Consider the following 22,195-nt stretch of genomic DNA (forward strand, 5'->3'; position numbering starts at 1 on the left):
CGATGAGCCGAAGTTGGTGGAGGTGTGAATGAAAAGTGAGAAGGAGAGAGGTGCACATGACTGCGAACAGAGAAGAAGAAGGAGACGTTACTTCATTTACCATGAAAATCATCGCTTTTTGACCGCTCATATGTCCAGAACGACTTGACCGATTTTAACTTTTTTTTAGCTCAAATTACTCGTGACGATGCCGCCTTTCAAGACATATTACGTGCGATTTAAAATTTTTTTTGTATTTTAGTGGTTATGCACCCCCAAGAATGGACTTTTGTGACTCGAGATAAGAGACTTGTAATGTCTATTATTAATCTCTAAACTTAAATTAACTAGTAGTTTTTTGAACATGGCAGCAGATATTACCGCGTCTTCTGAAAACGTAATGTTTTGTTGTGCAAGTTATGTTGAAATCTCTCTTTCAATGTATACTTCAAAACAGTGTTGGGCACAATTAAATTGTTTTGACAATTAATAATTAACAATTAAAATTACATTTTTAATTGCAATTGACAATTAAATAAGTTAATTGTAATTGTGGGTTTGTATAATTACAATTAATTAATTGTTAATTGTCCTCTTACAATTAACAATTGATTAATTGTAATCATTATTTAATTGTGGGTACAATTAACAATTGATTTTTATAGTATGAATGTAACTTCGTCAAAAATAAAATAACGAGATTTAAAAAAAAATATTTTTTAAAGTTTGAAGTCTCTACTTTCGAGGCTGTAATTGATATTTCGATCTAATTAATTTTTCACAAAGTTATATAGGAATTGTAAATGTATAGCTTTCAAATCTCTAAAAATTGTGTACATATTTTACGACCTGAATTAAAAATCGCAAACAAATTCTGTTTACAGCGTTCCAAAGAGTGAATCCTTATCTTTAATTTGCTTCTCTGCGGATAATCTTACGATTCTTTTTTATCGAGTTATTCAACATTGAAGTGAAAGGATTCGTTTTCGCTTCAATGTTGAATAACTCGGTAAAAAAATATTGTACAATGCTTAACAAAAAGGCAAACACACACACACACACACACACAATGTGATTCCGACCAGTCAAACTCCATGCGCAATTCGTACTGATTGTGAGAAGAATTACAATAACATCATTTAAGCTAATGACAGCGGTATCTTAAATTTGGAATAACTCAGCGAAAAATGATCGTATCGAGCATTCCGTAAAAAGCATTTTAAAAATAAAATTCTATATTTTTACGTGCATGTTGTCCCATTAAGCGGCGATACCTGATTCACATTATCCACCATCGCAAAGTTGGACCTTTGATTATTAATTTTGCGTGTTCTTACTTTGTCATCCGCTAATTTGAAAATAATGGCCTAGCACAATTCCCATTCAAATAATTTTAAAGTGGACATTTCAAGCTTCATTTTGCTTATTTAAACATATTTTTATCTTCATTATTTACCAAGTTACGATCATTTGAAATTTGGTGAATTTTTTCTAAATTTATAGTGTACCGTTTTTTTTACATCTGAGTGTATATTGAAGATGGCCAAATTTTTGCCGAAACGTCTATATTTTATATTATTAACATCAGAAATTTAAATAATATGATTTTCACTTAAAACATCCTGTATGTAGTTGTATACTTCTTCCATTGACTGTTTATATTTATTAAGCCACTATCTAAAATTTTAAATATATGAACATTCTAAATAAATTATACAACATTTCCTATAGTATATTAATGTATATTAATGTAGTATATTACTATCTAGAATTTAATATGTCAATTAAAAGAAACTAATTAATTTTAAGGAATTCTTATAACAAGGAAACTCTTGCTAAAAAAATGAATACTTAGATTATTTTAATAACATAATTCAAATTTGCTGATAACATAAAAAAATAGAATTGAGTGAATTCAATACATCCGTTAGCTTTAAAGAGTTAGGAGAGGTAATGAAATATTTCGAGAGAGAAGGATCTCGACAACAGTCAAAGAACGCGCAATTCAACACTGTAACGAGTTACTCACTATATTGATTTATGATTTTCCTGAAGCCCATGCGAACGATGCTTTTCAAATCGCAGCCAGGTTGTCGTCTCACGCCGCCGTTTGGATAAAAATCGACATGACCAAGTGGATTTGGAAATCCAAAATTGCCGCCGTCAGTATGAATGACATCAACAAAGACAGCGTCGGCCCATGTCAAGTGACCATCCTCATCGGTATTCATGTACAATGGATAAGCTGGGTCCAATCCAGTGATTCTACCTATCTAAAAGCGCGTTTCTTAAATACACACATATACTTAACATATAGTCGGTCGGTTGTGTTGATATCGAGTCTCGATTAGAACTCCTAGCACTAATGCAGTTTCGATAATAGGGTCTTCGATTAGTCGAGCGAACGTGCGGTGTAAGTGTAATTGACGATCGTTATTAGCAGATTTTACAATATCTAACCTTTCGAGGTGCCAAAGCCTTCCCCATAAAACCAGCAACTTCCGCGCCCAAGCTAAAACCGATCACATGAATTTTAGATAACGAGACAGCTTTCTGTGCGTCGAGCCAATTTATCATGTGCGCTAAGTAAGGTCCGACAACTTTGGCATTTCTCACTGCCGTTATGTACCATGGTAAAACCGCCAATTTAGGCCAGTTTATTAATATCACGTTGTAGTGCCCACGGCGCAGATAAGCTGAAACAAAGGGTATAATTAAATTTATAAAAGAAATTTTAAATTATGAAACTCTACATATATCTGTCAGTGTAAATTAATAGACTAGGAAAACAACAACTCTAAAATACTGAAGCCTTTACGTATAAAAAAATATGAAAAAAGTAATTGTTTAATCGCTTCACTTGATAACACGATAACTTAGCTCGATAATGTTTTTTTAAACAAATAAAGCAGTTCAAAGATGAAACAACATGTAATCTTTATAGCTCATAAAAACTATAATAATACTACGTATTAAAATAATAAAATAATAAAACTATAATTATAATTATAATAATACAATTATAATACAAATATAATAATAAAATAATGCAATTATTAAATAATAATATAATTATAATAAAAATATAATTTAATATAATAAAATAATAAAACTACACACATATCAACTTTTAATATAAATTATTAAATTACGGGACCAATAACTTTGAATTACTAAAGTCTTTCTACAGATAAATAAAATATACGATCAAGAAGAAAAAGCATTGTTATTTATTTGATAACTTGACGATAAATAACGTTTGTAGAAATTCAGAAACAATCAAACAAAAAAGGAAGCAAAATTATTTCTTAAACAAGGAATGAACAAAGACAACTCTTTTGGAGCCGCTAAAAGTTAAATTCGATCAATTTGTACGCTGAAGAGATAGAAAACTTTGCAATTTACTATGGCAAGTTATGGTGTCCACTATTCGTCATATTTTCACAGCCTCTTGAGATTTAGCAAGATAGATCTATAAATTATGTAGTTATTAATAAATCTAGTCTATTCGCTCATTACAATTTTACGAGCGAAAAGAAAAACGAAGGCATCGCGATGACTTTTAAAAAGCTACTTTCTCATTCAGAACGATACGTCGCTGTAGCATATCACGTGCTTACCAAGAAACTGGAAATAGCCACATACATTTGTTATCATTAAAGTTTCATGAGACAAGATAAAATTTATTTTACAAATTTTTAAAATATTAAAAAAATCTTTTCCGTAAGAGTGAAGAGCTGTCGAATTTGGCAGAACTATTCTGCTTGTGCATTTACGTCAAAGCTTTTGCCGCAAACGATAACTTTGTATACGATACGCTGCACTTATCAATTTTAGATATTTATAAAGTACGTACCATTTCGTATACTAATGGGACCTTTTCCTGAACTACTGTCGCTGTATCCGTGAATGTATACAATAGTCGGGTGTTTATCGTTGAAGTTACTCTTTCGTAGCGTTGTGACATCATTAAAATCCAATACATTCGGATACGTTGGATTCCGCCTGTCGTAGATTAATGCGAAACGCAAGAAAAATGTCGCTATGATGAGCAAAATTTGTGGCATTTAATACAATCGATGGTGGACTCGTTGATTTGCGGAAAACTAATCTCTAAATTATGTTTAATAATTAATTAACAATCTAGCGTACGTCTTTTTAACGAACTAACAGATTAAAACATTTTCTGGTTAATTACTATTCCGTTTAATATTTTTGACCTAATTAAATCACATTTTATTAAAACGTTTGCGGAGTACATTATTGCATGTTGGTGATTTTAATTCGAGAATAAGAATACGTACCTGGTGTATAATAGGAATTGAACGTCCCGATTCAATTGGATGGGACAGCAATAGAAGCACGTACCGGTCGGAAGCAGAGTCAGATGTAATATAGTGTCTCCTGTAACAAAAAAATTGAAGAGGTATTACAGAAGCAATCTACTGAATTAATCAGTAATCTTTGCGATCGTATAAGAAATGATATATGACATTTTAATTGAAAAATTACAAATAGCAAATATTAATTTAGTTCTTGGTACTTTTATTTTTTAACTGACTCAGCCGGATTCAAAAATCCATTTGATTTGATAGATTTATAATAATTTGTATTTGACTCTTACATTGCCCTCTTTTCATTATTTATTTTTATTTTTATATAAAGAATCCTTTATCTTTTCATTTGTCCGGATATGAGATACCCGGCCTCCTTCACGCCGGGTTAAATCAATAAAAATCGATGAGAATATGCCGAAATGGTCAACATGGATCTCGGGTGCTTCTATATAATTGCGTGTGAATATAAATACACAGTATATAAATTCATACGCAAATCATATAGAAGCACCCGAGATTCAGCTTGATCATTACGGCATATTCTCCTTAACACTACATGAAAAGGATATTAACTCTTACTATATAAACGAAGATCATTTGTGTTCAGACAATTTTAAAATTAAGGCTATCATACGTACAAAAGTGAAACCAATCGATGGAGCAGATCGGCTATCACAGTCAAGCGTTTTAAAACGTGAGATCGCAATTTTGATTGTCATTAATTAATTTGCTTGACACCTTACAGTTACGATTAAAATTTTTATACGTAAAATAGCCTTTCTAAATATTTTAAAATAAATACGACACGCTGTTCTGCTCCTGAAAACATTTATAGAGTGCAATGCCATATTAACATTATAGACTTTAGGCTATGCCTAAAGACGGCAAGTTTAGGAAACGGTTTTTTTTTTAAGAAGTTTTAAAAAGCTACTTTAATTCTTGCAGAGAATTTTTTTGTTCATTATGTATATCCGGTTGTCGAAGGATTGAATGGGGGCGGCAAGAATTTTAATGTCTAGAGGTGGCAAAAACCTTTATCCGGTTTTGATGGGATGAAGAAATGTGTCCGTGAAAACTTTACAATGAACATTGTTTTTTCGTTGAACAGCGGATATTTGAAATCGAACGGGAATACAAAGTTGAATATACACTCAACGCATATCTGTCGTACAAATATCAATAAGAATATGATCTTTTGTGTTTCTCGATTATTTTTATAAATAAAATGCGTATATATTGTAAAGAAATGTTTATTTTATATTATTTTGAAATAAAATGTTAGGATATAAAATTTGTAAATTGCTAGTAGAAGAGGTGTTACGATATCTTTGCTCTCTTATCATTCCGTATGTATTTTTTCTTTATTTACAAAAGTGTGTGAGATTATAAATTTTTAATATAAAAATGTATTTTTTATTAAAGTAAAATTTTTCATATAAACGCTTATTTTCATAAGTTTTAAAGTTATAAGATTTTCATATTTCGCACTTAAAATTTAAGCATTTAAATTAAAAAAATTTGATGGCATATTTTTTTTATTAAAATATATACCTCTCTCTTTTAAACTTTATTTTCTATTTTTAATGATTAGATTTTATTGATTTGTTTAAAAGTTACAAATATTTAAATCTATCACTATCATACGCATATTTTGGTTTATATTTGCAAAAATAAAATATTTAAACAAATATATTTGTGAAATTATGTAAAAATCTTTCATTTAGAATAGCTGAGAAACAGCTACATGAATTTTTTGTAACTATTTAATTGATTAAAAAAAACATTCCGGACATTAACGAGCTCCGTATACACTTAATAGGTACTAAAAAACGTATACACGGTGCAGGTTAATAAACTCTTTATCTATCTTTCTCTACGATTGTCACGTTGAAAGATATTGCCGTCTTTGTTCCGGCGATACCGCAACATTCCCACTGTTCGAAGAATAGCGTTGCGAGAAATGCATTCTCGTCATTCTCGAATGCTGCACCGTCACCAAACTGGTGCAAATCGTGGAGGCGCTTAGTTGTTGCTTGGTAATGTTGATTATGTCGATAATAAAAAATCTGACGTTTTGCCATAACGGTTGTACATAAGACGATGACCGACATTGCGAAAGTCCAATCTCTATATTATCCTCGTTCACTCTTCTTACCAGCTAACGGTTTGTTGGTAAAGATAACGTTTCTTCGATCGCAAAAGTTTCTTTCACAAACAGATCCTGTGGTATTGTCAATTTCCTCGTTGATATAACCATTGGTCACGATGGAATGTTTTGGGCGTAAAAAATCGTCGTGAATTATCCTGGCGAAAGTATAAACGGTGACCTAGCTATTTCTCAAGGGGCTAAAAATGGGGGACTTGAAAATGTGTTCAATTATCTGGAAAAGAATGAAAAATAAATATTTTTATTCGATAGTGCATCAATGATATTGACATCAAATGTTGGTTGCAAAACTGTTACGCAATCGTAAAATAAATCTCCGAACTGTAGGGGTTGTAAATAATATTAAAAACCTTTTGCTAACTGTTTTTCTGTTTGAAGTACGTTACAGTTTTGCAACCAACAGATATCATGATCAGAATTGTAAATTTCTGATTTTGACATATTTGATGTCAAAACCATTGTATTTTATGTCAGATGTACTGTCATATAAAAATATTTATTTTTCATTCTTTTCCGATGACGTGATATTCGGATAATATTTCTCCATAAAAATATTAAATTAAAATTAATTATTGTTCGACTGTAAATTTATAAATGTTTCTTCGAATACTTTTTTGTAGAAGTGTTGAAAATGTTGTTCAATTATAAATTTTCATATAAAAACCGTTTATTTTTAATGCTCTGTCGCTCGGATATAAGAGGCTGCAAAGTGCAAGCGGGCAAGCAAACTCGACAGCCACTTAACGTTTTCCGTGCAAGCTTAATTACGTCAGAACACGACATCACGTGCGTTGCTCAAGTAGAAGAAACGGCGAATTATTCTTGTGTTCTTTTAGGCGTTGCATTGTGTGAATACACGCTATCAAACAACGGGATATATTGAATTGGAACAAAAGTTCGTAGTGCTATTTTATTTGCATCACGTTTACATGTTTATTTTCTTAATTTGACTATTATCTTTTAAGAGTTACAGCAAAGTTTCAATTTTTAAAATATGTTTCTTGAATATTGAATTACGAAACAATGATTCTTAACGAAGTTATGAGAAAACAAAAGCAAAATGCTGCTTCCAATTAATTCGCGATAACTCAGTAACAGAAGATCCTCGGAGAACATTTTTAGACAATGATTTTATGATGATTGCAAAAACTTTAAGCTATCGTGTTAGAAAGTCGAAAATTTTCTTTTTTTTTGTATACGTGACAAGCCCACGAAGTAAGAAAAAAATTTCCTATTTTGTTCAGCTCGTACTTCCTATATGAAAAAATTATCAAATTCACAGAAATTTAAAGTCATGGCCTCATAAAAGTAAAGACTTTAAACTTTAAAACTTTTTTCTAACTTAAGTTTTGTTTTATAACAAAATTACAGCTGTTTGAATTTTGAATAGCGCTTTCATAATACTGGGTGCCTTCCAACAAGCGACACAGTTGACACGGTGTGACACAGTGTATCAGTATGTCCTTATTGTTCACCAATATTAAACAAGGATGAGATGATCACTGTGTTGTACTGTGTCGCTTGTTGGAAGGCACACACTATGTTCTAATCCGATAGAGATATTATAGATTGGTGTGTTGACTTATATTGCACATAGAAATTATGACATCAATTGTGTTATTTAATGATTAACTGATTTGAACACAATATCCCAATCAAAATTCAATCAGAAACGTAGATTCTACACGAAAAGAAATTTGAATTTCAGTTTCCAATCAGTTTGAGTTTTCAATAAAATTATTATTTTAATATTCTTTGACAAAAATATTTTCAGATCTGTATCTAGCAAAAATTTTTCCAGACAATATTTCAAACATTAGTCAATGCTGGCATTTCTAGATAATATGCCAAATATTAACCAATGCTGGCATTTCTAGACAATATGCCGAATATTAGCCAATGTAGGTATATTTCCAAACATCCCAATGTATTAGCCAGATTTACATTCATATTGTCCTACATGCAATCAATATGAATAATTATGTGACATATTTACTAACATCATATATGTATGGTTCTTAATAATGGTGACATTGGTAAATGTTAGAAATGCTTTTGTGCACCTACAGAATCAGTAATTATACAAATTTTGACATTAGCTCCACAGAAGTTTAATCAGATTAAATAAATTAAACACAAGATATTAGAAATTACCACTAGCTAGGAAACAAATAGGTCAGAGTTACCGAATGCTTACTGGTCACATAAATACCACGCACGTCGAAATTTCACAATCGATATTTCACATTTATTACGTATTATAATATGAAATAATAACATTTCTACTAACTTTGAGAAGTTCCATGGTGTAAATTAAAAATCGCATAAAAATTTAGTTTACAGAATTCAAAAGCGTGAACCTTTACCTTTAATTTTCTTTTTTGTTGAAATCTGTAGGATTTTTTTTTCATCGAGTTATTCAACGTTGAAGTAAAAATAACCCTTTTTCCTGATATTAAATGACTCTAATTTTGTTTAAAAAAACTGCAAGCAAACTTGAAGATGAAATAACTTTATCAAGAATCATCGTATCGAAATATTTAAAAACCCATTTTCAAGTATGAAATCTTTACTTTTCATACCGGTATTTCAAAAAATGGTATTACTGATATTTCGTGAAGTTACATAAATATAAATGAAGATGTTAGTAACAATAATATAAAATAAATGAGAAATGTGTAATGATTGTAATTGCAGACAAAATGTAATGTATATTTTGTTTAATGAACATTAGCGACGTTTTCAAAAATTAGGTGTACATTTGATATTAAGCTTTGATTAACTTATACAATTGATACTTAATAACGTTATTTAATTTTACTATAAATTTTCATTGAAGACAGTTTATATTGTAGAATATTTTACATTTATTATATATACATGTTCGCAATTATTATAAATTAATATTACAAAACTTAAATCGATATTTTTACAAAATCCCTCAAAATTTTTCAAATTATGTCATTAAAAAGTAATAAGAAAATTAATAAAGGACTCTTTATATAAACAACAAACGAAATGAGCAAAGGACGTCGTAAGAGTCATACAAAATAAAATTTTTAAAACGATAGATAAAACATAACTGTCATATATAATAAAATATCATCTTACATAATTCTGAATTATACATTAATAAAACAAAAACATAAATGATTACAAAATTACAATACTACTTAACGTTTCGGCTCTCGGATTGAGCCATCCTCAGAAGTAACATCATGATAATTAAAAGTTATTCAATTAAAAAGTAAGACTAATAATTAGCAATAATAAAACTAATAATTGATATGAGTATAAATGCTAAGTGTGTGTGTGTGTGTGTGTGTGTGTGTGTGTGTGCAAAAGTGAACTTCTGGAAATTTCAAACGCTTGATCGTCATGAATTTTAGTGGAAATATTCTAAATAATACCAATAAATGCCTTTAAATGGATTTTTATCGTCAAAGAAGTTCAATGCCAAAAATATTTGAAGTTATGAAAGTTTAGAGGCGCGCGACTTCCACGCGAAACGACTTCCATTCCACCTTCCTCTTCCTCTACTTAGCTTAGAGACGCGCGACTTCCACTCTGTCTAATTCCTGCTTAGAGGCGCACGACTTTCTACAGGTAAAAATTTATTCTAAAAAAGTGTTTAATGCCAATAAATATATGTTTGAATAAAATATATAATTTTATTTAAACACACACATTTTTGACATTAAACTTCTTTGTCGGTGAAGACTAATTCATTTAAGAGCATTCAATTGACGTCATTTAGAGTATGTCTTCCAAAATTCATGAAAATTTGGTGTTCGACGTTTTTGGAATAGTTTATCCAAAATATATTTAATTAAGCTAATTTTATTTTAATGTCATTTATCTTTTCATTATTGTAATTTAACAATTTTTAAATACTTGATTCTTTTTACAATAAATTATTAAAATTAGACATTTGTTAATTATTAGGTATTATGTAATAATTCTTTTATTAATCTCACACTTTCTTTTACATTTTTAATCATAAGTTCAAAACTTAAAAAAAAAAACAATTTCAAAGACCTACAGATGCGATATACTGGACCGATTGCTTAAGGCTAATATTATAATACGTTTATCCGTTTTTTTGTCGTATGACTTTTCAAGCGTCGATATTCACTATACAAAAAATTTATGGATGTCTCTGTCCTGCATCAAATTAACACGTTTGAAATATTTAAAGTACGACAAATGTAATATCAATTTGAATCGTACCGTTTGCAACATGTTACAAGAAGACTTATAATAAATGAATTTGTTGTTATTGAAAGGTGAACATACGTAATAATAAGAGCACTCGAAACAAGTTATAATTTTCAATATTCATTTGCGTATGAAACAGTGTTAAATGAAAAGTATAATAAAGAAAAGATTAAATGGCACGCATTTAGCAACTTTCATCTACGTATTCTCCTTTTAGATAAATATATGTGTTTTGCGTGTCTTTGACACCGAGCAATGTTCCTACTTAGCTATGTTTGCGTTAAAACATTTTACGCGACGAGAGGAACTATTATAAGAGATTCTTCGATAAGGTATCGCGCACCGACAATCTCCATCGATCATACGACACGCGACATAACGTGACCGTCGCGTCGTCAGGTTCAATGACGACGACCGCGGCGATTGGTTGAGGCCGACCGTCATTGGTTTTATGCACAATTTAATAAACAGAAATGCGTATAAAGTTGAACCAATAAGACTATTCAAAATACATTACGTGCTGAGACGGTATCTATCAATATTTATAATAATTTATATTTGACTCTTACATTGCCCTCTTTTTATTTTGTTTATTTATTAATATCTCCAGACAATTTTTTACAATAAATATAGCTGCAGCAGCTATTTTTAATGTATTCTTGTCCATTGTATATGCGCGTATATTTAATTATATAAAACACATAATTAAAATCAACAGACAATTAAAAACAGATAATTACAATATGGATCGCTTACGACGCTCGTAAAATTTGGTCAAAGCTCGATTTAATTTCGACTTAAAGTTCAGCTCGATAATTTCGGTTCGAAGCTCATCAGCTCGAAGCTCGGCTCGCGGCTCGGCTTGGCTCGATAGTCTGGACAGCTTTACAATTAGTAGCTGGATGGAATGGTGCGGAGAAAAAGTAATATATAATAACGAATCATATATACCATATATAGTATTATTACTATATAGTATTATTATAAGCAAAATCTTCACGCCCTCACCACCTCATTCACGCTGGGTTCAATTCTCATAATCTTCTATAAGATTTGGTATTGTTTATTTTTTTCATATTGGCCTAATTTCTACTTCTAATTAAAAATAATATAAATAAAAAATTGTAAAAAGAAGATAAATATAAATAAAATAAAATAAAGATATAAATAATGAAAGATATGAGATACAAACGGAAAAAGTAAAGAGTATAATCAAAAGAAAACGGTTCACATAATAAGAAATTAAGTACACATGAGCAGCCGAATGCAAGAAAGAAAGAACCATTCCAAAATATCGTGCAATTCATAAATTATAATATTATTTAAGGCTCTTACACAAATGAAATTTCGTGATGCGTTGCATTAAATTGCTATTAAGGTTAAGGTGTTACACTGGATCCAGTTGTCAACACGACGACCTTTAACTTTAAGCCAGGTGAAAGCAAACGCATGTACGTCCTCGATTCTTGCACTAGTTACACCGGACGACTTGCGGTAGTATAAAAAAAGGGCTCGCACTTTAATTCCGCTATGGAAAGCTCGAGTTATCTCAAGAAAGCATGCCACGTGGCGTGCCGTCGTATCAGAAATTTATCGTAGCGTATAGCTAAACGCGTAAATGTATTTTCCGCACAGAATGCGTTACGCGTCCTGATTACCTGATTTCAAATTATATTACATTTCTCGAGCGATCTTGTACGTTCCGGTTGGATGAGAACCATGAGAAACGACGCACACCATGCCAAATATAGTCACGCCGGCTATTTACAATTAAAATATCTGACCAAGATTTGTGATCACACAACTGATAGAACGCGGACAAAAGCAAAATTCAAAGTCTAATAGCATTTTTCACTGGCAGAACTACACTACTTTAGTCTGAATGTAAAAGTACGATATCTCAATTGACAAAAAAGACCCAATGTATATTTTATCAAATAGGACAATGAAATGTAATGAGAATTTTACAGTTTAATTAGTTTCTATATTGTCGTTAAACATACAATGTTAAACATCTTTACATCGATATATATACCTTGACTTTAAAAATGCTCTGAGTGCGCACCAGTTTACCGTCAGTAAATATCGTTATAAAATATTCAACGTAGTCGATTTATTCTCGTCTACGCGTCAAACATTTTATAGAAATAAATGTGAAAACAAATTTTACGAAAATGAATATACAAGCTGGCATATTTGCCAAATTTATTTCTTGTTTAACAAATCATTCATCATCGCTAATTGCTACAGAAATCCAGTTGTATTCTTTTATTATTTAACATTGTTACGTATAAATCATGTCGACACGTGTATGGTTGCCTGTAATTAATTAAATAGAATAGCATTTAACATGATCGTACGCGCCGCGCAAATGGAAAATTCATGTGAATAACCGTATGATCTAGTTTTGATTCGATGTGATGTTTGAAGAATATTTTTACGTTAAATATGTATATACATAAACACTGTTTTTTACATCTGACTTTCACTCGTATCTTCTTCTGATTATGAATTTAATTGCACGGTTTTGGTAATTATATATAAAAGCATATTTATATTTATGCAGAAGATATTTATATAAAAAAGTATATAATTATATATAACAAGATATTCGAGGGGATAACCACTAACTAAAATATTGTTCCATAAATTACATGATTTCATTTGATTTTATACGATTCTTAATCTTATACTATAAATAATTTTTGTATTCATTTGGTAAAATAAACGATTTTATTTAATATTAGACAATGATTTCTTATAATTACATAAATGTGTAATTATCGATTATACACGAGGATTTTATTTGAATTTTAAAAACACCCATGATTATATTAAGTGATTACTCCCTCGAAAATAAAATATTAATAATACGAATACAAAGTCTATAACAGTCTAGCTTGGATCTTATAGTTGCTTATATATAATTTCGCGTGAATTTATATACTAATATGTGTAGTCTTCCTAAATTAAAGATAAAATATTAGTATTTATTTATAAATAATCAAATATAAATTATTGAGTACAGTATTAAAATATTAATAATGCATATTTAATTTACATTACAATCCATTTCAAGAAAATAACTGGTACACGCGAAAATTAGTAAAAATATCAAACAAATATTGCACTGGTAGTAATTTACCTCTTCGAACAATATACAAATGACAGAGCATAGGCACAAGAAAAGATGGGAGCATTGTCGAGCACCCGAAATATTCGAATAACACACTGCACTTGAGAACCTTTTACTGTATCGTCTTACGCCAGATTCGAGAGGAAACTGGCAGGAATCAGCAGCAGCTGATCATTTTGTAGTTGCTCCCATACCTTTATCTTGTGAGTATAACGATCTACTTTTCTCCAATTTTAATGCTAACCGGTAATGCTAGAAGTAACATGTCATACTAGACAAAAATTGATGCAATATTATAAAGTTGTTTTAATTATTGCACTTCCGGTATTTGTGAAACTTTTCACGTCGTTAGATCGAGAACAAAATCTTTTTATTTGTGCGAAAAATAATGTTCTCATTTCTAGAAGAGAGCAAATATCTTTTTATCGGGCAACACTTTTTTTACACTTGACAGAAAAGTGTTTGGTATTTATGATTATAATTGTATGATAAAATAATTATGGTTAGAAATTCTCTGCTTTTATATTATTTCATAATTATTAGTAATAATAATTATATTTATTTTACAAAAAAAATATTCAAGGTATCCTATAAAAATTTAACAACGCTTAAGGATAGATTCCTAAGATATTTTAAAATGAAATTTCTAAAATCAAAATCAAGGAGTTACAGCAATTTTAATGGAGGGGTTATAATTTTTGAATTATAAACATTTAAAATCAATGAATCCGTCTTAACTTAACACGTTCAGGTGTCGTACAACGCAAAGTGCTAACAAAAGCGGTAATAAGATTTTTTTATAAAACATGTTAGTACAACATAAAAATAAAAAATATAAAGGATATTAAAAAAATAATTAATAAATATACACTAATATCGAACGTTTCAGAACTCACGGGTTCTTCAACGATTCTTAAAGATGTTACAAGTTATAGAGATGAAAGCATAATCTAAACGACACGGTACAAATTATTTCGAAAAAAATTGATTCTCCTGTTTTTGTGTGAATGTGGAAATTGTGTAATAAAATGTGTGAAAACAGGAGTATCTTTACATATTCGTCTCATTCTGTTAAGCGCAAGTGTTACAATCAAGTGAGTTTCGAAACGTTCGATATTATTATATTTATTTAATTATTATTATATTTATATTTATTTATTATTTTTTAATATATTTTTTATTTTTATGTCGTATTAACATATTTTATAAAAAAAATCTTATTATCTCGCTCGATTTAAACTTGTTTTTCTTTATAAATATTTTTTTTTGTAATAATTACAACGTTTTGAATCTCCGTTGTTTTGGAACGCACGTATCATTAACTAAATAGTTTTTGTATTCAAAACTTTTTAATCATTTAGTAACATTTTTAAGAAAAAAAAAATGACCAAACCTTGAGTGCAAATCCGATTCGGAGAAAGCGATTATTAAATTTTATGAATTTTTAAAAGTATATTACTTGAGAACAAAGCTGCATGTTGACGCCGCGACACGTATATTTTTTTTACCTCGAAGATCACCAAAAAAATTGTCGTTGAAAAACTTAATAAACATTTTTAGCATTTCCTTTGTCAATAAATTAGACGTTCCTTTTTCTTTTTAAGAAAATTGAACTATATTTGTTTACGTGATATAAAAGAAGTTGTTCTTTTTCAGGATAAAAAAACCCTTGAAGTGGAAAGGGAAAGGTCTCCAGACGAATCACCAGTTTCTGGAGAGGACGAGGTAGGAAACCGTAACTATCCGGTTCAGCAAAGGAGGCACGGCAGTGTCTCACACTTAATGTTTTAGCGCTGAGACACTACCGTGTCTCCAGATCAAAAGAGGTTTATTTTATATACAAGTTAGCTATATCGAGACAACTGATGAGAGATAAAATTAGTACCCAGATAGCCAAACCTACCAAAAGCACGCATTGCAAATTTATGCTACATACTACATATAATGGCAAAAATCGCACGTAGCAAAAATTGAGCATAGCCTGCTGTTGTGACTGCAAAAACGCGACAAATATATATAGAATACGATCTGTCTTATCAGGTATTGATGGCAAAAACACAGCAAAGATCGTGTATAGCGTGTCGTCATAAACATGTAATCGCAAAAATACAGCAAAAATAAAGCAAAAAATAACATTTCAAATAACAGGTTCATTTAATAAAATTTATTAATATTTTTAGATTACAGGAATAAATATGTACATATATTTTTAAAATTTATTACATTTACATTAAATTAAACAAATTACATAAAATTTCATAGATAGTCGGGGCCTAAAAGGTTGCAACGCTTTTTATAAATGATTTTTGGAACGCAGCAAAATTGTCAGAATGCGAGCAACTGCTTGCGTAGCGATTAGGGTAGCTGTCAATGTGATGACAGAACCAAAACATAGTGAAGAAGTGCATTTGTAAACAACGAAAGTTTAAGATTCCAAATGGATACCATAAAATTAGGATAAGTATAAAAGAATAAGTTAGATCCATAATAAGAACAAGTTAGATAATGCATTTTGTACTCATAAAATAAAATTTCTTTTCCTTCTTTTTTTACAGTCGTGCAAATGGTAAAAGGAAAACTTTAATGCTTGGGATCAAGTTCTTTCTCAGAGGAACGGCAAGCTGTCATTTATAACAATGTTATGAGTATACTATAGATTAATTCGATAAAGCATTTATTTATATGTTACTAGAAAATACCACCGAATCCAGAATTAGATTTGCCAGACGAAGCATCTTGCTGTAGAGAAATGGAACGCATGTCCATGGACATATGCAATGAATGCAATGATAACAGTGAAAGTTACCATAAGGTATTTAATTCTATAAAATGTTTCTATCTTTAATCTTTATAAAAGTGACTAAATATAATTTTATTTTTAACTCTGCAGGAATTCATTCAACAAGTTCTGCTCGCATCCACGATAGTTCTATCGAATTATGTCCAGAAAAATGGTTATAAAAAATGAGATGCTAACTTCCCATCCAGCATCTTACTGGATTTCGAATGTATGAGGTATAAAGAACAAGGATCCAAAAAGTTCTATAGTTAAAACTTAATACGTCAATAATTCTAGCTATAAAACCAAAGAAATTACCCGAAAACGGTATACATATATTAACACGTACAGGTGATATGCTGGTCAATTCGCAAGAGCTGATTATTTCATTACAGTTTCAATGTAGTTCTCACACCGTTGGAGCGTTTTCTAAAGAGTTCTGGCGATAAACATTGCTTGAAATTTTGTAAGCAATTTTTATAGATCGAAAACGGTGTATATTAAAATCTACAGATGATATGCTGGCCGAATCGATTATTTTATTACATTAATAAATTTTGCTCGTTTCTTGCAATGCAAATTAAATAATTGAATGGTCTAAATCGAACTAAGTGGATTTAATATAATAATTATTGTTCTTCAATTTCATAATATAAAAATTACAAGTTCGATTGATTGACATGTCATTGAAAGTGCGACGTTGCCATATCTACTAGACTTCGTCAGTTCTCGAGAGAATGTATAAAATCAAAATTTTTTATTGATTCAAACTTTAGTATGATATGGTGAATATTTGCGGTCTGTTACACACGCTTCTTCATAAATTCAACTACTTGATACTCGTTTTTCATTAACTTCTTACATGCGGTTTCGATAATATATGAAAATCCGTGTCATATCACGACGAAAATGGCTATACTGCAATGGTAAATATAGAAAAATTGGCGAAGTTTGATGGATTATATCTCAGGAACGGGATGGTAAATCGAGCTCAAATTTTACAGGCATATGTATTAATACCTAAATTACTTGAAACGAAAGTTTCAAGACATTCTTACATAATTGTGCTTTAGGGTCTAACTACCTTAAATCCATTTAGCTCGATTTAAACAGTTTAATTATTTAATTTGCATTGCAAAAAACGAGCGAAATTCATTAATGTAATAAAATAATCAGAATCGGACAGCATATCATCTGTAAGTATTACCAGCAACGTTTATCGGCAGAAATCTTTAGAAAACGCTCTAACGGTGTAAGAATTGATAACTACATTGAAACTGTAATAAAATAATCAGAACTCTTGCGAATCGACCAGAATATCACCTGTACGTGTTAATATATACCGTTTTCGGGCAATTTTTTTGGTTTTATAGCTAGAACTATTGACGTATTAATCCTATTTCTTAAAACCATTTTTCTGAACGTAATTCGATAGAATTATTGTGGATGCGAGCAAAACTGGTTGAATGAATTCCTGCAGAGATAAAAATAAAATTATATTTAGTCACTTTTATACAGAATAAAGATAAAAACATTTTATAGAATTAAATATAATATCTTACGATTACTTTCACTATTATCATTGTATTCACTGCATACGTCCATGGACCCATGCGTTCCATTTCTCTATAGCAAGATGCTCATAGCAGATTGTCGTTCCTCTGAGAAAGAACTTTGCCATGATCCCAAGCATTAAAGTTACCTTTTGCACAACTGTAAAAAAAAGGAAAAGAAATTTTATTTTATGAGTACAAAATGTATCATTTGTTATTATTCTTATTACGGACCTAACTTATTCTCTTATCTGATCCCAATTTTATGATATCCATCTGGAATCTTAAATTTTCGTGACGCGCAGAATGCACTTCTTCATTATGTTTTGTTCTGTCATCATGTTGACAGCTACCCTAACCGCTATGCAAGCAGCGTCTCGCTGATATGCTAGCTTCACAGACGTGAATTTCTGCAGAGTTAAAAATAAAATTATATTTAGCATCTTTTATAAAGAATAAAGATAGAGATTTTATAGAGTTAAATAATACCTTATGATACTCACTCTTATCATTGTACTCACTGCATACGTCCAGGGACCCATGCGTTCTATTTCTCTATGGTAATATCGTCTGGTTCCTGTATTCGATGATATTTTCTATTAACATAAATAAATGCTTTATCGAATTAATCTGTAGTATACTCATAACATTATTATAAATAACAGCTTGTCGTTCCTCTGAGAAAGAACTTTGCCATGATCCCATTAAAGATCCCAGCATTAAAATATTCTTTTACCATTTGCACGATTGTAAAAAGAAGGAAAAGAAATTTTATTTTATGAGTATAAAATACATTGTCTAACTTATTCTTATTATAGATTTAATATATTCTTTTATATTTATCCTAATTTTATGGTATGCATTTGGAATCTTAAACTTTCGCATAGAATGCACTTCTTCACTGGGTTCTATCATCACGTTGACAGATACCCTAATCGTTACGCAAGCAGTGGCTCGCATTCTGACAATTTTGCTGCGTTCCGAGAACCATTTATAAAAAAACATTGCAACATTTTAGACCCCGACCGCACATATTATATACTAAAATATTATAATAGGTGCACTCTTGTGGAGAATCAAAACGTAATCCTGTGTGTAGTATCCATTAGACCGATATTTCATGTATCATACGACAAGGCTTTTCAAGTCTTTTTATTAGCTGTAAAACAGAGCGATTCTCGGATCTTTCTGTCTTATAACCAATCAACATGCTTGAAAAGTTTGTTTACAGACACATGAAATATCAGGTTTATGGTGCTGATTCTTCTTCAACTAATTACGATACAGTGATACATACCCAACGTTAATGCGTCCTGTGTACGATCCTTTATTAATGTGCGATTCACGTGATATGCACATGGTGATATGTGAATTAAAATACTGCATCTGTAAGCAAAAGAGAGAAATATCTGAGTAAGTAAATTAAGCTTGTATTATAACAAATAGGTAGGACAAAAAGATAAAATTAACGAAAAGTAAAGGGACGTTGTAAGAGTCATATGAAATAAAATTTAAAAAGCTAAGTTTAGTTTAATTAATAATATTAATTCTTAACGATAATTTAGTATCACATTGCGCATTTATTGACATGCTTTAACTAGGATTTCATTTTTAATCTATGTGTGATTGATACTAACGGCTAATGAAGGCCTATAATCAGGTTGAAACATTTTGCGTAAAGTAATAGATGTTACACATACACATGCTAATTTAATAAGAAAAGTTTTCTCGTTTGTTTTCATTAAGCTTACTTGTTCTACTTTTGTAAATTAAGCTTTTTAATTTCCAACAAGAGATACACATACACACAGTAGTAGAAGTAATTAGATCTTTGCTGAATATTCAGAAAAAAACAAAGATTGAATGACTCGTATATGTCAATATATATCTCTTGTTGCAAAGTCATATGTATAATTAGGAAAGATTGTTTTTACATGTAACTCATTACTTATCTCTATAAGTATAACACAAGTGGAGTATGGGGCCAACTTGCAATGACTTTTCGTCCCACCAATACTTTCTCTCATTTTAGAGGTATAGAAAGAGTATCTGGAACTAAGAAAAATCAAGGTATGAAACATTTTGTTATAAGAGTTATATTTTGAAAAGAATCTATTCGACAAAAAGTAATTAATATTAAATACACATCTTTCATTTAAGAACACTTTTCTCGATCGTTTTCATTAACCTTACTTGTCCTAGTTTTGTAAATCAGTCCCACTACATTACCTTACTGATGAGTCCAGTAGTGGAAGCCGGGACGAAACGCCAACTCGTGATATTCTTCACAATCTCAGCTTCTCTGAGTTTGAATTATTGATTTATTATTAAATTTTAATATATGTCTTCCAACATATTATTAAGATCTAATAGGATGCTATAGGCATCAAAAAGTGGTTAAATTGATTCTCAATTTAACTAAAGTGATATTACTGCGGTAGTGAATATGTATGCGTCAATGCTGAAAATCCATCAGCGTCGCGGGGGGACTACATACGCAGTATATAAATTTCACACAATATAGTAAACATTAACATCTTGTTTTCAAGACTCGATTAGGCTTTACACATTACACTTTCCTCGATTTGTAAATCAGATTTTCTAATAAGAGGTACACATTGATACGGAAGTTATTCCATCTTTATTCGATATTCAGTAAGAAACAAAGATAGAATGATTGGTATGTCTCCTACTGCCAGGCTATGTATATAACTAGAAGAAGTTGCTTTTGCATGTAACTCACCATTCATCTCTATGACAAAAAATGGGTAGCTGACTTGCAGCGATTTTTTCCCACCAACACAACCTTCTAGAATATATTATTGTAATTTCCAGCAATAATAGCCAGGCATTTCTGCGCAAGCATTTCTTTTATTTTTCTACTGCAACAATAGAGTAGCAGAATTCTATAAAATAATAAAATTGATTATTACAATTAATCATAATCATTGATTATAAAACAAATGGATTAAAAATAAGAGAAAAGAGCCAATATTTTTTTAAAAAAGATATATAAATGTAATTAACTCAAAATCGCAATACATTCAACAAACAGAGTAAAATTCGCAAGTAAGAATTCGCACATACGTTTCGACACCGATCGGGTCATTTTCAATGTTAAATTTAAAATTAAGTGTGCATAATAGAATTAACGAATCAACAATAATAAAAAATTACATGTGTATAATTATAATAAAATTAACTGATTATAAGCTGTTAATTGATTATAAGCTGTTAAGATTATATAAATGTTATTTACTTATTTGTGAATGTATACGTTGTATACAACAATGAAAAAATTATGTACAAAAAAATAGTCTCTTCTCAATCTTATATAATGAGATGTTTCATACCTAGCTTTTTTTTTCAGTTACAGATGCTACTTCCAGTTTCCGTACAGTTCCGCTACTCTATTGTTAGAGTAGAAAAATAAAAAAAAATGCCTGCGTAAAAATGCCTATTATTGCCCAGACAGCACAAGATATCCTATGGTCGTCCGTTTCCTGTCCATTTCTGGTCAGGATGTCCATGCACCTTTATAAGCTGTTCGGATATTTATAGATACTCTAGAGATTGGACAAGTTTGTATGTCCTTATGCTATCCACACACGCATGAAGTGCATGATGAGATGTGCGCTTAGAATATATATAACATGGAACATGGAACGCTCATTGCCTATACCCTGTACCGCCTGACCGCCAGGTCAATGCATTGGGCTGAAGCCAAGATAGGTGCGAGAGAGAAAGATATAGTGGAACTATTGGTTGAGTAATCGGAATGCGGAATAGTGAAATGGATTGACGAACGGAATGACGGAACTGAGCATGCGCAATTTTACGAATTTTAGTTCCAGGTTCCAGTATACCTTTCTCTCTCGCACTTATCTTGGCTTCACCCGGCGTCACCGCGGTCCGCACTCCGCGGACCTCAGTCACCTCAGTGGCCTAGTTTCAGGCTGTAGTGGCTGCCTGGCCTACTGACAGCTCTCTCTCTCTCTCTCTCTCTCTCTCTCTCTCTCTCTCTCT

The 22,195-nt window shown here is 30.7% G+C and overlaps 1 protein-coding gene and 1 long non-coding RNA gene across 4 annotated transcripts in view; one reads left to right on the forward strand and one right to left on the reverse strand.

The window, feature by feature from the left end:
* Positions 1-22,195, forward strand: part of LOC108776655 (putative POM121-like protein 1-like) — a 65,615-nt gene that overhangs the window by 36,482 nt on the left and 6,938 nt on the right. For all 3 annotated transcript variants that reach the window (XM_018543339.1, XM_018543341.1, XM_018543340.1), the window contains exon 4: positions 15,494-15,562. In XM_018543339.1, coding sequence (XP_018398841.1) covers positions 15,494-15,562 — 69 coding nt within the window. The remainder of the gene's footprint in view (positions 1-15,493; positions 15,563-22,195) is intronic.
* Positions 18,126-19,660, reverse strand: LOC108776656 (uncharacterized). The gene is made up of 4 exons (XR_001940795.1): positions 19,467-19,660; positions 18,673-18,765; positions 18,404-18,579; positions 18,126-18,329 (listed from the first exon to the last, which is right to left on the reverse strand). It is a non-coding gene; the product is annotated as an uncharacterized LOC108776656 (long non-coding RNA).

Source organism: Cyphomyrmex costatus, unplaced genomic scaffold (genome assembly GCF_001594065.2).
Source record: "Cyphomyrmex costatus isolate MS0001 unplaced genomic scaffold, Ccosl1.0 scaffold367, whole genome shotgun sequence".
Taxonomy (NCBI): Eukaryota; Metazoa; Arthropoda; class Insecta; order Hymenoptera; family Formicidae; genus Cyphomyrmex; species Cyphomyrmex costatus.